General features: G+C 40.6%; 1 protein-coding gene across 1 annotated transcript in view; it reads right to left on the reverse strand.

Annotated features, from left to right (window-relative positions):
* The window catches only part of LOC145424226 (uncharacterized), a 474,743-nt gene extending 460,739 nt beyond the window's left edge, over positions 1-14,004 (reverse strand). Inside the window, exon 1 of the mRNA XM_080297346.1 lies at positions 12,455-14,004. Coding sequence (XP_080153472.1) covers positions 12,504-13,928 — 1,425 coding nt within the window. The 5' untranslated portion in view covers positions 13,929-14,004 and the 3' untranslated portion in view covers positions 12,455-12,503. The remainder of the gene's footprint in view (positions 1-12,454) is intronic.
* Positions 14,005-14,471: the final 467 nt, after the last annotated feature.

Consider the following 14,471-nt stretch of genomic DNA (forward strand, 5'->3'; position numbering starts at 1 on the left):
TACATTAAGTATTTATATGTACATATAATTACATTTTAATTTCAAATAAAAAAAATTGAAATTCCTTTTAATCACAAGGAAATTACACCCCTACTCACAGATCATACTACAAAGCATTTCCAAATAGTGTGCACTATATGAGGTTTACTTTAATAGTTAGCAAACTGCATTCATAAATTATACAGAACAAAGCACAGAGCCATCTGCTGATTAGTGCTTATTAAGATACTAAAAAAAAAAAGAATTTCATTCACAAAAACTAAAGCACAAACTTTCTGAAGGTTAGTATTTGTCAGATGATTCTAATAAATCTTCCAAAAAGCACCAACACCACAAACACAGCAGAGAATTAAAATTAGAGGAGCTTTTCATTACAGCAATAGAGTTGTTAAAAATTCTGAAAAATTTCAATCCACCTTGCAGCTTCATGTGAAACTATTCATATGTAAAAGAAGCTGTAAAAAAGCTGGGGTCAAAAAAGCTGTAAATCTTTTTAATACTGTTGAACTGGACATTTAAAGCAAAATTGGGAAACGTAAAGTCCGAAACAAGTCTTTATATTAAGGGCCATCAGTCAAACAATACTGTTTGGTCTGGGTCTAAACAGAGTGCGCATGCGGGCCGCTTTGAGGGTTCACACTACAGCACGTTTGATGTCACATTTTATTTGTAGTGTTAACAAGCAGACAAAAAAATCGGATTTGATTAAAAAATCGGAATTGAGCATTAAGACCTGCAGTGTGAACGTAGCCTTAGCTGCATGTTGAGTACAGCCCTACAACACTATTGGTGAGGCCTGCTTAAGAAAAGGAATGATGCTGGTGCTACGGCAATGAAATTACAATTAGCTTTTGGCTAATACTGTCACTTTGTGACACTGCATAAAAAGTTACACCTCTTAACCAGCCACTAGCTTGTTCAATTCCCCCAAAGTCAAAAGCTAGTATATAGCTAAATATACAGTAAGCTACACACGTTTTAGCCACATACCCAGCATGCACAAGCTGTTTATTTGTGGTCCTGTTAAAGTATTTCAACCCTTTTCTTAGTAGAAGCCTGTGGTCAACTATTTCCTGCTGTGTGCTCCATATAAGGAAGGACAACTGTGGAAAATATCCTCACCCGAATCTCCAGAAACTGTCTGAAGTCCATGGCTGTATCCCAATTCAGGGTCTGCAGCCTTAAAGTACGCAGCCTCAACGATCCTCAAGGGCCGCGTACTCAAAGACCGCTAAGGCCGGAAGTGCGAGGCTTGTGAAACAGGACGGTCTAGCCTCCGTTGCGCTGCCCAGGTTGCCTAGCAACCATGATACTGACAACTGGAAACGTGTCATACAGCTTTGTTTGACAGAAATGAAGGAGAAAATCTTTTGTTCATTTGTTTGTTTGTTTCTACATGAGCTTTGATCATTCTCTGTAAGATTAAACTCAGCTATTGAACGGCGTATATTTTAAAGTAAAAGCTTTAAAACCAAGTTAGTACAAACATCACTAATGTCACATAACTTTGCCGACATGTGGCCAACAGTAATGTTTAATGTTCTTCGTTATTAAACATTTGCACATAAATAAGTGACATTATATTCAGTACTTACTTAAAGTTTACTCTTCGGGCACCCCTCATCCACCATTTTTTTTCGGCAAAATTATCCACACCCACCGCTGCGCTATGCATTCTGGGATATGTTGGGCCACGAAGTCTACACTGCCACAGCCTTAAAATTCTGGGAAATGAAGGACGCATTTCAGGGCCGCATTTCGAGCAGCCTTTGAATTGGGACAGCCTTTGGCGCGCCGCTGTGACGTAATCGGCCTTGAAATGCGTACTTTAAGGCTGCAGACCCTGAATTGGGATACAGCCTACGTGTGTTTTAGAAGCAACACTAAAATCATGGGACAGAGGCTGCTCAATTCAAAGAAACTGCTGTTTTCTTGGTGGATTATGTGTCCCATTACACACCATTTGCTCCAGTTTTTATGATTCCCATTCAACAGCCAATTTTGGGATTGCTTATTTTCCTTCCCTTCCCTGATGTCACACTCTGTCAGTGAGACCTTGGACCACCTGGGCACTGTTCAGCATAGTAGCTGCTGGTCAAGGAGCAGGCCAGGGAAACAGTGGTGATTTTATTTACGTGGAAGCCCTAAGAATAGGTATATGTATACGTACTAATAGGTAGTGATGTGACGTTCTGTATCGAGGCTTCGGAGCGTGTGTCGAGTAATGGAGGGGGCGTTTCCGCGAAGCGCGTATCGAGGCTTGCTTCATTTATGGGAGGAGCTGAAAATGATGACGTCCGAAGCCTCGCTGCCCGGCTGTACCACGTGACTGGTTCATGAAGCGGTTCGAACTTTGCCGCAAATAATCATTTTCCCTACTGCCAGCATAAATATACACAGTATACTGCCATCACTACACTATAGGTGTTTTACACACTCCTTTTGTTGTTGACATTTACAGGCTGTGTGCAAAATGCCACACTCTTCAAATTCATGCCAGCTATTATTTTTACGTCCAGTAGGTGTCCTGCTAGAGCAAATGAAGCTTCATGAAGCTTCGCGTTGGGGTGAACCAATTGGATGAAAAGCTTCAGTGCTTCATGGGGCTTCATCTGCCCATCACTACTAATAGGTACCAAAATGTGTTACGTTCCCTTAAAAAGGTCCATGGGATGAGGGAAAGTAACAAATGCTATCCAGGTCAAAAAGTAGACAAGGAGGCAATGAGACAAGGAGGAACAAACCAAAACTCAAGTGTTGGTCAGTAAACTAAAAAGTAAGTGCAAAAAGGATTAGTCACCAAACACACTCCTCTCCACTGAGCAGGAGCAAACAATCACCAAACACACCACTCACTAGCTGCAACCACCAACATGGCCCGCTGACACTAGAGCTCACCTTTCTCTGGCCTTAAATACTTCTAATTGCTGATGGGAGTCAGCTGTATAAAAAATGTGGCACCTAAGGCAAGAGATATGACAGGACACACCTACACAAGGGCAACTTCAGGAGGAGGCCCTGCTAGAGCCGTAACAAATGGAAAATAACTAAAGCAAATTAAATCAAACCAGTCCTCAAGGGTTAGATGGTGCTGAAGTCAGAACAGCAAGTGGCCGTCCTCATTACATAGGATTCATCCATTTTCCCACCAAGAATTAAAGAGGTCTATTTAATTGATAGAGATGTCAATTATTTGATTTACCTTGTCTTATTTTTAGAAGGGACCAGTCATTCTTCCTTATGTTTCCTGATGACAGAAAAAGACAGGTTGGCATATACAAAAGCAACTAATTGTGGCATGTTCTTGCATGAGGCAAAGACATAAAGTCTAAGGCAAACACGCATCGCATCTAATTAAATTCGCTGAAATGAAATGGAGGCATTGTGGCGTACTGACACATTCATTCCTCCTAATATATGTGTCCTAATTTGTGAGGATACAGACAGCGTCTCTGCTTGCATCAAACAGCAACCAGAGCTAGTGTCAAATCAAAGGAAGAAGTTTGAACACAAAGGCACATATTGCTCTATTTATAGACGGCCTCTATTGCCCTGTATTCTAATATATCTGTATTTCTGCCGATTTTTCTTCTATAAAAGGGCAAGAATGTGTTAAAAAAAATTTGGTAGTTATGATGACAGCAATGATAAATCTTGTCACGCTCTGGTCATCCAACTATTCCAATCCACTTCTGATGGTATCAAATAGGTGTTCAACTTTGCTTTCTTTTTTTTAAGCTGGATGTCTCAAGGATACACAAGGTGTCCTTTTCCATTTGTTCTTTTGTCATAAAAAGGACCTGAGGTAATTGAAAGGGAGGAAGTCCACTCAAAAGATCCAGTTTAATGAAAATACAATTTATTAAAAGACACTAAAGAAACCCGACATCAAGGAGATGAATGTGGAAACACACCAGCCAGCTTTTTAATGCCCAGGTGGGCTGACTTATATTTTAACTTTCAGTTTAGCTTTAACTTACATTTGGTTATGTTTTAGTTTGATTTTTTGTTATATTAGGGTTTAAAATATGTTGGTTGAGTATGTGTATATTACACTATGCATTAAGAAGCCTCAACAGTAGCATTTGAGATACTGCCATGCTGGCTGTATGGAGCCAGAGGAGATGATATTGGGATGAGTCTGTTAATCAATGTTCTAGCAACCTGCTTGTAAGTTGAATGAGTACAATGCTAACTGCAGTAACAGATAAATAAAGTCTGATACTGTAAAGACTTTGCCTCAACAAATACCAAGTACAAACCTTCTGGAACGTCTGTATCGTAAAAAAAGGTATTCATTGTAAGATAAGTCCATTAGAATGCCACAAAGAGAGCCAAGAAGTCCGGTTCAGTAGCTGGAATTCGTGGAGGTGAGGCCTAGAAGAAGTTGCAGGTTACCCACTTCTATCAGAGAGCACAACAACTCAAACAAATTAAATATGGAATGATTTTGGAACACTGGATGTCACAAGTATGACTTCTGAGACAAAAAGCTTCATGCACTCTCAAAATATGTGTCCTGAGGAGTTTTCCTTTCTAGAAACACTAGAGTTTAAAATCTAGTGTGTCTAAAATCACCTTTATGTACCAAGCTGAATTTGGACTTTTTAAAATGAGACTACTTTGATTGATTGAGTTATGTTGGAGCTAGTATCAAATGGAACTGAAGTTTTAGGAACTTCAGAATTGAATTTTTTGAATCTGGAAGATGTTACTTGTTAAAACACACACCCTTTCCGAACATCAACTCTATGGGAGAATGTAATGCCAAGAGGTTCTGACAAAATGCCCGTGTTGGAAGAGTTAGGTAGAAAAACCGGGCTTCGCCTTCCGATTTCAAGCAGCTCTGTAAAGGCAGTAAAAATGAAATGGTACAACATGCCATGTTTATCATTGCTGTGGTTTTTAAAAGCTTTAAAGTGTCTCAGCAATCCCCCGTGACATGCCGGAGACACTGTTACAATTAATCCAAGCTAAATAGTGCTTTTGGAGATCACACTTCTCTCAAAGAAGGCTTTCAAGGAAATTTAAACCACAAGCACACGAGGATCAGACCAGAAAGGTGAGATGGAATCTCCCCTTCACTTTTAAAAGGAATCACTTTTGCAGCACAGATTCCTGTTGGCTTGTGCTCAAAGAGACTGAGACTCCCAACAGTCCCCAGACTGCGACTGCAGTTTTCTTGCTGTGCTCTACCTTGTCTTTTCCCCTCTCTTTCCACTCTATTTCTGTGACTCTTTCCATTCCTCTTCCTGCCTTACTTTTCTTCCCGTCTCTCGCTTTTACATTCTTTTGATTGTACTGCACTTTTGAGACACAGTTGTCATGCTGATAGAATTTCAGAAGCCAGAATATAATAGGAACCGCAGAGAATTCATAAGTGTGGTTTCATTTGTCTGCCACATCCTGTTTTGGAGTTGTATCTTATAACTTTTCAAAAGAAACAATTAGATTTATTTGCATTGCATTTTGACACAAATACCTTCAAAAACACCATCACTGGCAGTTTCTGCTCTACACTTGACCTGCTCACTTATGGCACTTGAGGAAGATTGGTTTATAGTACAAAACGAGTAGATGGCATTGGTTTAGTTTTTTTTTTGCTATGTATTAAATATTAAATATTTCACGTTTTACAGAGTCAATGCATTATAGGGGGTCCTTGACAAATCAATGCTACTATGCAAATAAAGGTATCTAGGTAGCACCTGGGTAATTTTTTTTAAAATCGTTGCAACTGCTCATTTTCAGTCTTAAAATTAAGATTGATTTAGTAATAAAAATGCTTTGTTTCTTGTCTCTACTGTTTTTCAAAAGTCTGTTTTAACAATATATCGAAAAGCAATCATGTTTGCTTTGCTTTGTGATCCAGAATCCAGACCACAAGGATTTTGTCCAGTCAGGTGCAGCTTGAATAGCTGCATTGTATTGTGCTTTGGGGAAAGCCCAATAAACACAATAAACACCCTTACTAAAATTTGCTCATGAAATGAAATGCTCATTGTGTTGACTTAAGCTAGTGTCCATGAATTTTGTAGAAATGATAGATCTGGGTCTTTTCTTTAAAAAACAAAACAAAAACTCAGGCTTAAAACTTTTGATAAAGTTTATATTTAGGGTTGAATCAGGTGACCCTGAACCCTCACTTAGCTACCCTGCAATAGGCCTAGGCTGCTGGATGCTTCCCATGATGCAATGAGATTTTCTTCTTTGCTCACCATTATTGCATTTAATTATTAGCAATTTATTTTACACTCTGGCTCTCTTCCACAGTGTGTCTTTTGTGTTGTCGCCTTTCCCTCACCCCCAACCGACCACAGCACATAACTGCACCTACCTGAGCCTGGTTCTTCCAGAGGTTTCTTCCTGTTAAAAGGGAGTTTTTCATTCCTGCTGTCACCAAGCCCTTGCTTATATGGCTGGGTCATCTGATTGTTGGGTTTTCTCTGTAATATGTATGGTCTTAGCCTTACAATATATCGCACTATGAGGCGACTATTGTGATTTGGTGCAATATAAATAAAAATTGACTGAGTTGAATCTGTATAGGGATTGAACTGAATTCAACAATCTGTAAGCAGATGCTACATTAGTTACCAATACTGCTTTCCAACTTCAGGCACGTATTATTATTTTTTATTATTATTATTGTTATTATTATTATTATTATTATTATTACTACTACTAATTTGTTTTTCAAATATTTAGATATAGGAAAAAACAGAAATGACACACAGCGACACACGAGAAATTAACTTGATTAATATTAAACAGCCTCTCAGATTTAATTAGTCCTTAAGTGAAGGTGCTGGAATGCTGTTCCACCTCAAACCTGAATTAAATTCCCAGCAAAGAAGGCTGCTGCCCTGTGGCCACAGACCCTCACAGGCTACAAAGGCTTCAAGTTCTGCACAAGACAGCTTGTAGTAATATATTTAACTGGAAAGTCCCTATATGCACAATGAATGTACAATATGCATAAAAATTAAGGGTTGGCTCAAGGGGACACGGCAATATTACATAATGTTGACGCCCTGGGTTAAAATCTAATCTTTTAGCAATGCACTTCATTACACCTTTAGCTGAAGTCATATTCCTAAATGAATTTGTCTTTTTAACAAAATGAAGTGAAACAAAACTGAACACTGGGCATGTATTATTTATCAGAGTGGGAGAGACAGTTTTGCCCCAGGTTCCCATAGAGGGTTAATCAATGCTAAAGAAACAAATCTCAGACTGATGCTGAGAAAGTACAATTTGATTTCTCATAAACTTGATTTCTTGATTTTTATTTCCTAACAATTCTAAAATTCTTGCTGAAAATATGAACATAAAGGTAAAGGTTACACATGCCAGATTCTACTTTTACTCTCTGGGGAAAACTGGACACCAGTGGCTATAATTTGGTATTTAACCTGACGTCCACCAAGTTAACAGAAAAGCACTTAGGGCTAGGGTTATGGTTGGCCATATACTAAACAAGCATAGGTGTACATAAAGTGGCAAATATGAGCCCTACCCCCAAACAGGTTGCTAGCAAGCTGATTAAATAGTATCGTATGGATCATCTTTGTGTTTATTCAGAAACAAAGACACAAAGATTATTGCTATAATGCTTGTTTTGCTAATGTGGTTGTGTCCATAAGTATTTGCATAGGCATACTACTTTTTTTTACAGTCAAAATGTGATTGAAGTGCAGACTTTCAGTTTTAATTGAAGGGGTTTCATTAAAATATTGCATTAACTGTTTAGGAAGTACAGCCATTTTTAGCCCTCTGTACTGAAATACTGATGGGGTATTGTCATCAAACCACTGGGAGTGAGCCTGGGTGGGTAAAAGGTGGTGTTGACACTCACTTTGTGAAAATGATAACTCAAGAACGAGCCAGCCTAAGACTTTCGAATACCATACAAGCTGCTACAAATCATGGACTAGTTTGAATCTCAGAAACTTTAAACTCGATGTTTTAAGGTCAGAGGTCACATTTACTGAAAATGTTGTTAATGCAATTGCACACGAAGGAGGTCAAGTGGGATTTTTTTTAACCATGTCATAGGTGTCTTTACTCAGTAATTGCTGAGGTACACATCATTGCTGTCATGAATCGGCTGTGGCACGCAGGATCCAAAATGCAGGACACTCAGACGGAAGAGTAAACTCAAAGAGACTGCTTTTACTGCAGTAGCAGAAAAAACTTCATAAACCATAAACTTGCAAAAACCAAAACTAAACTAGAAACTAATACTAAACACTAAGAAACCTGGAGACGAGAGCCGAGGAGCACAGCATGAGGGGACGACACAACACTGACTGAGAGAAACACAGGGCTAAAATACACTGAGGGATAACGAGGGAATGGGATACAGGAGAAGAGACCATCTAGGAGTAATCAAACACAGCAAGACCAGAGGAAGCCAAACTAGACACACTGACATGAGACACAGACTAACAAAGTAAAACAGAAAACACAACACGTAGACACGGATTTGACATGGGGAGACAGCTGACAGGAGAGACAGAGCAACCATGGAACACAAAGACAAAAACCAGAATGCTGAGAACGCTAACACATCGCATAAAGATTCTTCTGCCAGGAGGCTGAGGGTAACCAGTATTTTTATACATTGTTCCCCATTTTCGGGAGCTCAGAAGTAACTGAACAAAGCATTATTTTTAAAACTTGTACTTTGTTTATATGTGTCTCCTTTGCTGAGAATTTGCAACAGACCTTTTGGTGAATTATTATTGGTGGAGTATTTTTGTAAGGTGAGAAGCGTCTCAGTAACGTGTCCACGATATTAAAATATATATTTGGTGGAAAATGGCTCTAGAAGTGTTTCATGATGAAGGAAACACATTCAGCACATTTGTCAGGCCTCAAGGACACACATGAGGCTCTTTAGTGTGTAACACTGAATGTAAACACAACTTTGTTTACAAGGAAAACCCCACAGGGCGGCTTTAAATATAAAGTTCAAGTTGTTCTGCTTTCATTATCGGTTCAGTAGCAGTGCTGCAGTGTGAAAGGGTTTAAGCTGAAGAAAAAACAGCCCGAAACATCTTTTATTTATTTGTTTATTTGTTTATTTTAGGTGATGTTTACCTCCTAATCAATACTTACTTTACGTGAAGGTCACTCAAAGTGAACTTGAGATGATCCCTCTCTGGAGAACTGAGCCACTCACTTCTTGGATGTAACAAATTTCATCACTAGGGGGCTCACTCGAGGGAAGACATCAAAGGAAGACAATGTGCTAATGTGGAACTGAATGCACCCCCTGACTCTGCAGTTGGTGGTTTGAGAGTCAAGATAAGGAGTGGGAGTGTGGGCACAGAGAAAGGAGAGCAATACATAACAACCTGGGTATCAAGGACATTCCACACAGCTTTCGAGTCACCCTGACAAACAGAACAGCACGAAGAAACAGTTCTGAGAAACAGTGCACAATGGACTTATTCTTAGGGCTCTGTGAACTGGTGAATGTACAGTGAGCAAAACCTTCTTCAAGGATTGTTTCAAATAAATGGTAAATGGCCTGTATTTGTATAGCGCTTTACTTGGTCCTAAGGACCCCAAAGCGCTTTACACTATAGACAATCATCCACCCATTCACACACTGGTGATTGCAAGCTACAGTGTAGCCACAGCCGCCCTGGGGCGCACTGACAGAGGCGAGGCTGCCGGACACTGGTGCCACCGGGCCCTCTGACCACCACCAGTAGGCACTGGTGGTGGTCAGAGGTTTTGCTCACTGTACATTCACCAGTTCACGTAATGGGTGAAGTGTCTTGCCCAAGGACACAACGACCGAGACTATCGGAGCCGGGGCTCGAACCAGCAACCTTCCAATTACAAGACGAACGCCCAACTCTTGAGCCACGATCGTAAAAGAAGAGGGCTTTAAGGCTGCGGCCTTCCATTTGATCCACAGGAGCCAAACCGGGATCACATGCTGATTTGTTTCACTGCTACCATCTAATTAATAACAGTTAATTACCCTCAAATGAGTTGTGAGAGTTTTTTTCTGAAGTTGCTGGTAAAATACGTTTAAAAAAAGGTGTCAAAATAAATATAATCATTCAACTGGGTTTTTATTTTGAAAATTGAATATAGATCTGAGCAAGAAAATCATAGTCTGTAACTAAAACAAGATCCTTATTTTGGTAGCGCATGGTCAGAGTAATAAAAATGAGTTTTATTTTTGACACTGACAATTTGACACATCTAGATCACGTAGGCTTTTATTTTATGTATCTAACATAATTCTGTTCGAGCCAGTAATATTCTACAACTAACGCTGGGCTCTTATTTTGGAAATCTGACAACTTTTATCAAAAAAAAAATCTGACATGTAAAATCTGACTTCTTGCACATTTTGTTATCTTCCAATAAAGCTTGGCCTATTAAATAAATAAATAGATTTATTGTAATTATAAAACACTCTGGTGAATAAATGAACTAAGCAGGAGGTTTTATACTAAATATCTGATTTTATATCTGATATGAACCTTTGTTTCAAAGTCAGACATCAAAGCATCTCAATAGGCGCCTATAAATATATTTAGTCTTTTATTTTGAAAAACTGTGGACACTAACTGAGTGAGTTTGTGTCCATCACTGATGTCTGAGAGGCAGACAGATGCACAACTGGTTAATCCTGAGGTGACGGTTAAGACCTTTACCATATTCACTTAAACCCTGAGTAAGTCACCGGGGTAATCGGCTATCTGAACCTAACTTCATCAGTTCCAGATTTTTTGAACCAATTCTGAGTTTCTCTACCATTTCCCACCTCCTGCTGCACCTTGATATCATGTTCACATTGATAAAGTCCCCGTCAAAGCTCAGAGCAGAGCACATTATTTACATTCTAATCAGCTCAGGAAAAAATCTGCAGGCACGTCGGTTTGACACTGCAACTCTTAGGACAGCTGGACAACTGTCAGCTTGTCAGATCCCATGTGCATGTCCCATACACTGAAACTTTTGTATGTCACAGACTCTTACATGCAAAACACACTGATTACATGATGACAAATGATTGACTATTGATCAGTCAAGGACTGTCTGCAGCAGCATCTTGTTGTAGATAATGTGAGTGTTTTGGTGAATATGAGACTGAAATGACATTAAAACAAACCGAAGTAAGTGACTTGAAACCTGAAAGTTTAAAGTGACTTTTCTTAAACGCAGGCTGCAGACACTCTAATTATACTGTGACTGTATTTTACATTGAGCATGTTGAAATACAGTCATCTGTAGAATGACTCAAAATGCAAACTTTAATGATTTTTTAACTGAAAGTTCCCTAGATCAGTCATAGAGGTTTTAACTAATATCACAAGCAATTGCAAAATTATATGCACGATTTCAGCTCCTGTTAAAATGAGTTCTTCCTTGCCACTGTCACCAAGTGTTTGCTCATAGGAAATTTTCTGACTGCTGAGTTTCTGATTGTTGATTGTAAACTGGCTCTCTCTATATGTAGATAAAATTGAACTGGATCAGCTCTACATATAAAGCATTCACATTTAAATTTTTCCCTTTTAATGATAATTTAATGATATATAAACCTAATTTTAATTACGACCTATCGAAAAGTAATCCAATGCAGAGGAGAGAAATGCAAAATAAACCTGAAGCTGCAATCACAGGCACAAACATAAGGAGCCATAATTTATGCATACCCTCTCACACACACACACACACACACACACACACACACACACACACACACACACACACACACACACACACACACACACACACACACACACACACACACACACACACACATACCCTCAGGCCTACACTGAAGCGTTAAATGGAAGGAAAGGGTGCAGTGAGCTTCTTGAAGTAAATTAGCGTTACGCCGTACGTAAGTCTATCAACAGTCAGCGCTGATATGCAGCAGTACAATTGGATCATTGGTGCAGTTATGTCACCGACTGTCAGCTGTGTGTTGTGTTCACACTTCTTCAAACTGAAAGGCAGCATGTTTCTGTTTAGATACACAAAACAAGTAAGACACATAACCACCAGCTGCATTCATCACTAAACTCCCAGCGGTGATAACCTTCAAATTCCTACTTAGATTCAGAAGATTATAATAGTTCATATCATCTTTAACTGGTTGTATAAGGGCAAATTTTATTATGTTACCCGTTTTTATTTCTTGATAACAACCAAGGATCTTAAACAAAAGCAAAGAAGAGAGATGTAGGTTAAAAAATTCTGGGAAAATACATTTATCCCCTATAATGGCCGTAAAAATTCACCAGTACTCTGTGTTATATTCTCACAATTACAGTACAAATATGGTAATGGTTTACAGGTATTGTGTGTAATATACACACACACACACACACACACACACACATATATATATATATATATATATATATATATATATATATATATATATATACATACATAAAACAACACATAAAACAACACCCAGCACGCCCCTGCGGGCGGTTTATCCTTCAAGCTCGGGTCCTCTACCAGATGCCTGGGAGCTTGAGGGTCCTGCGCAGTATCTTAGCTGTTCCCAGGACTGCGCTCTTCTGGACAGAGATCTCCGATGTTATTCCCGGGATCTGCTGGAGCCACTCGCCTAGCTTGGGAGTCACCGCACCTAGTGCTCCGATTACCACGGGGACCACCGTTACCTTCACCCTCCACATCATCTCGAGCTCTTCTCTGAGCCCTTGGTATTTCTCCAGCTTCTCGTGTTCCTTCTTCCTGATATTGCTGTCATTCGGAACCGCTACATCGATCACTACGGCCGTCTTCTTCTGTTTGTCTACCACCACTATGTCCGGTTGGTTAGCCACCACCATTTTGTCCGTCTGTATCTGGAAGTCCCACAGGATCTTAGCTCGGTCATTCTCCACCACCCTTGGGGGCATCTCCCATTTTGACCTCGGGACTTCCAGGTTGTACTCGGCACAGATGTTCCTGTACACTATGCCGGCCACTTGGTTATGGCGTTCCATGTATGCCTTGCCTGCTAGCATCTTGCACCCTGCTGTTATGTGCTGGATTGTCTCTGGGGCATCTTTACACAGCCTGCACCTGGGGTCTTGCCTGGTGTGATAGACCCCAGCCTCTATGGATCTTGTGCTCAGAGCTTGTTCTTGTGCTGCCATGATTAGTGCCTCTGTGTTGTCTTTCAGTCCAGCTTTGTCCAGCCACTGGTAGGATTTCTGGATATCAGCCACCTCCTCTATCTGCCGGTGGTACATACCGTGCAGGGGCCTGTCCTTCCATGATGGTTCCTCGTCTCCCTCCTCTTTCTTGGGTTTCTGCTGCCTGAGGTATTCACTGAGCACTCGGTCAGTTGGGGCCATCTTCCCAATGTATTCTTGGATGTTCGTTGTCTCATCCTGGACTGTGGTGCTGACACTCACCAGTCCCCGGCCCACTTCCTTCCGCTTAGCGTACAGCCTCAGGGTGCTGGACTTGGGGTGAAACCCTCCATGCATGTTAAGGAGCTTTCTTGTCTTTATGTCAGTGGCTTCTATCTCCTCCTTTGGCCAGCCTATTACCCCAGCAGGGTACCTGATCACGGGCAGGGCGTACGTGTTGATGGCCCGGATCTTGTTCTTACCATTCAGCTGACTCCTCAGGACTTGCCTGACCCTCTGCAGGTACTTGGTGGTTGCAGCTTTTCTAGCGGCCTCTTCATGGTTCCCATTCGCCTGTGGGATCCCCAGGTACTTGTAACTGTCCTCTATGTCTGCAATGTTGCCTTCTGGTAGCTCGATCCCCTCAGTTCTGACTACCTTCCCTCTCTTTGTTACCATCCGACTACACTTCTCCAGTCCGAACGACATTCCAATGTCATTGCTGTATAGCCTGGTAGTGTGGATCAGTGAATCGATGTCTCGTTCACTCTTGGCATACAGCTTGATGTCATCCATGTACAGGAGGTGGCTGACAACTGCTCCGTTCCGTAGTCGGTATCCGTAGCCAGCCTTGTTAATGATCTCACTGAGGGGGTTCAGGCCTATGCAGAACAGCAGTGGGATATATATATATATATATATATATATATATATATATATATATATATCATTGCCCAATATCTGTTAGGGCTCAGAGGCCCGTGGCGTGGAATGGACTCAGGCGCAGAACCAAAGACCGGAAGCTCGAAGTGATTTGCAAAAACAAAAACTTTTATTTACAAGTGTTCCTAACATAAATATTCAAGACAAAAAACAAGATTAAGCTTTGTGCAAAAGCGTGGTGTCTGTGAGGTGCGGGGCTAGGGCGAGCATGGAACAGTCAGGTCACTAAACTGCTGAGACTGGAGTGGGGCTGTGGAAACTGTGGCAGACCAGGGCACTGAAACGTAGGAGAGGAAAATCAGAACAGTCCAAGGAGTTGTGAGTGTTTCCCCATTTGACAAGCTGGGATGGCTTACATGTTTGCAGGTGGATATTAGCTGGAGGTGGAGGCGAGGT

The sequence above is a fragment of the Astatotilapia calliptera genome, chromosome 23 (genome assembly GCF_964374335.1).
Source record: "Astatotilapia calliptera chromosome 23, fAstCal68.1, whole genome shotgun sequence".
Taxonomy (NCBI): domain Eukaryota; kingdom Metazoa; phylum Chordata; class Actinopteri; order Cichliformes; family Cichlidae; genus Astatotilapia; species Astatotilapia calliptera.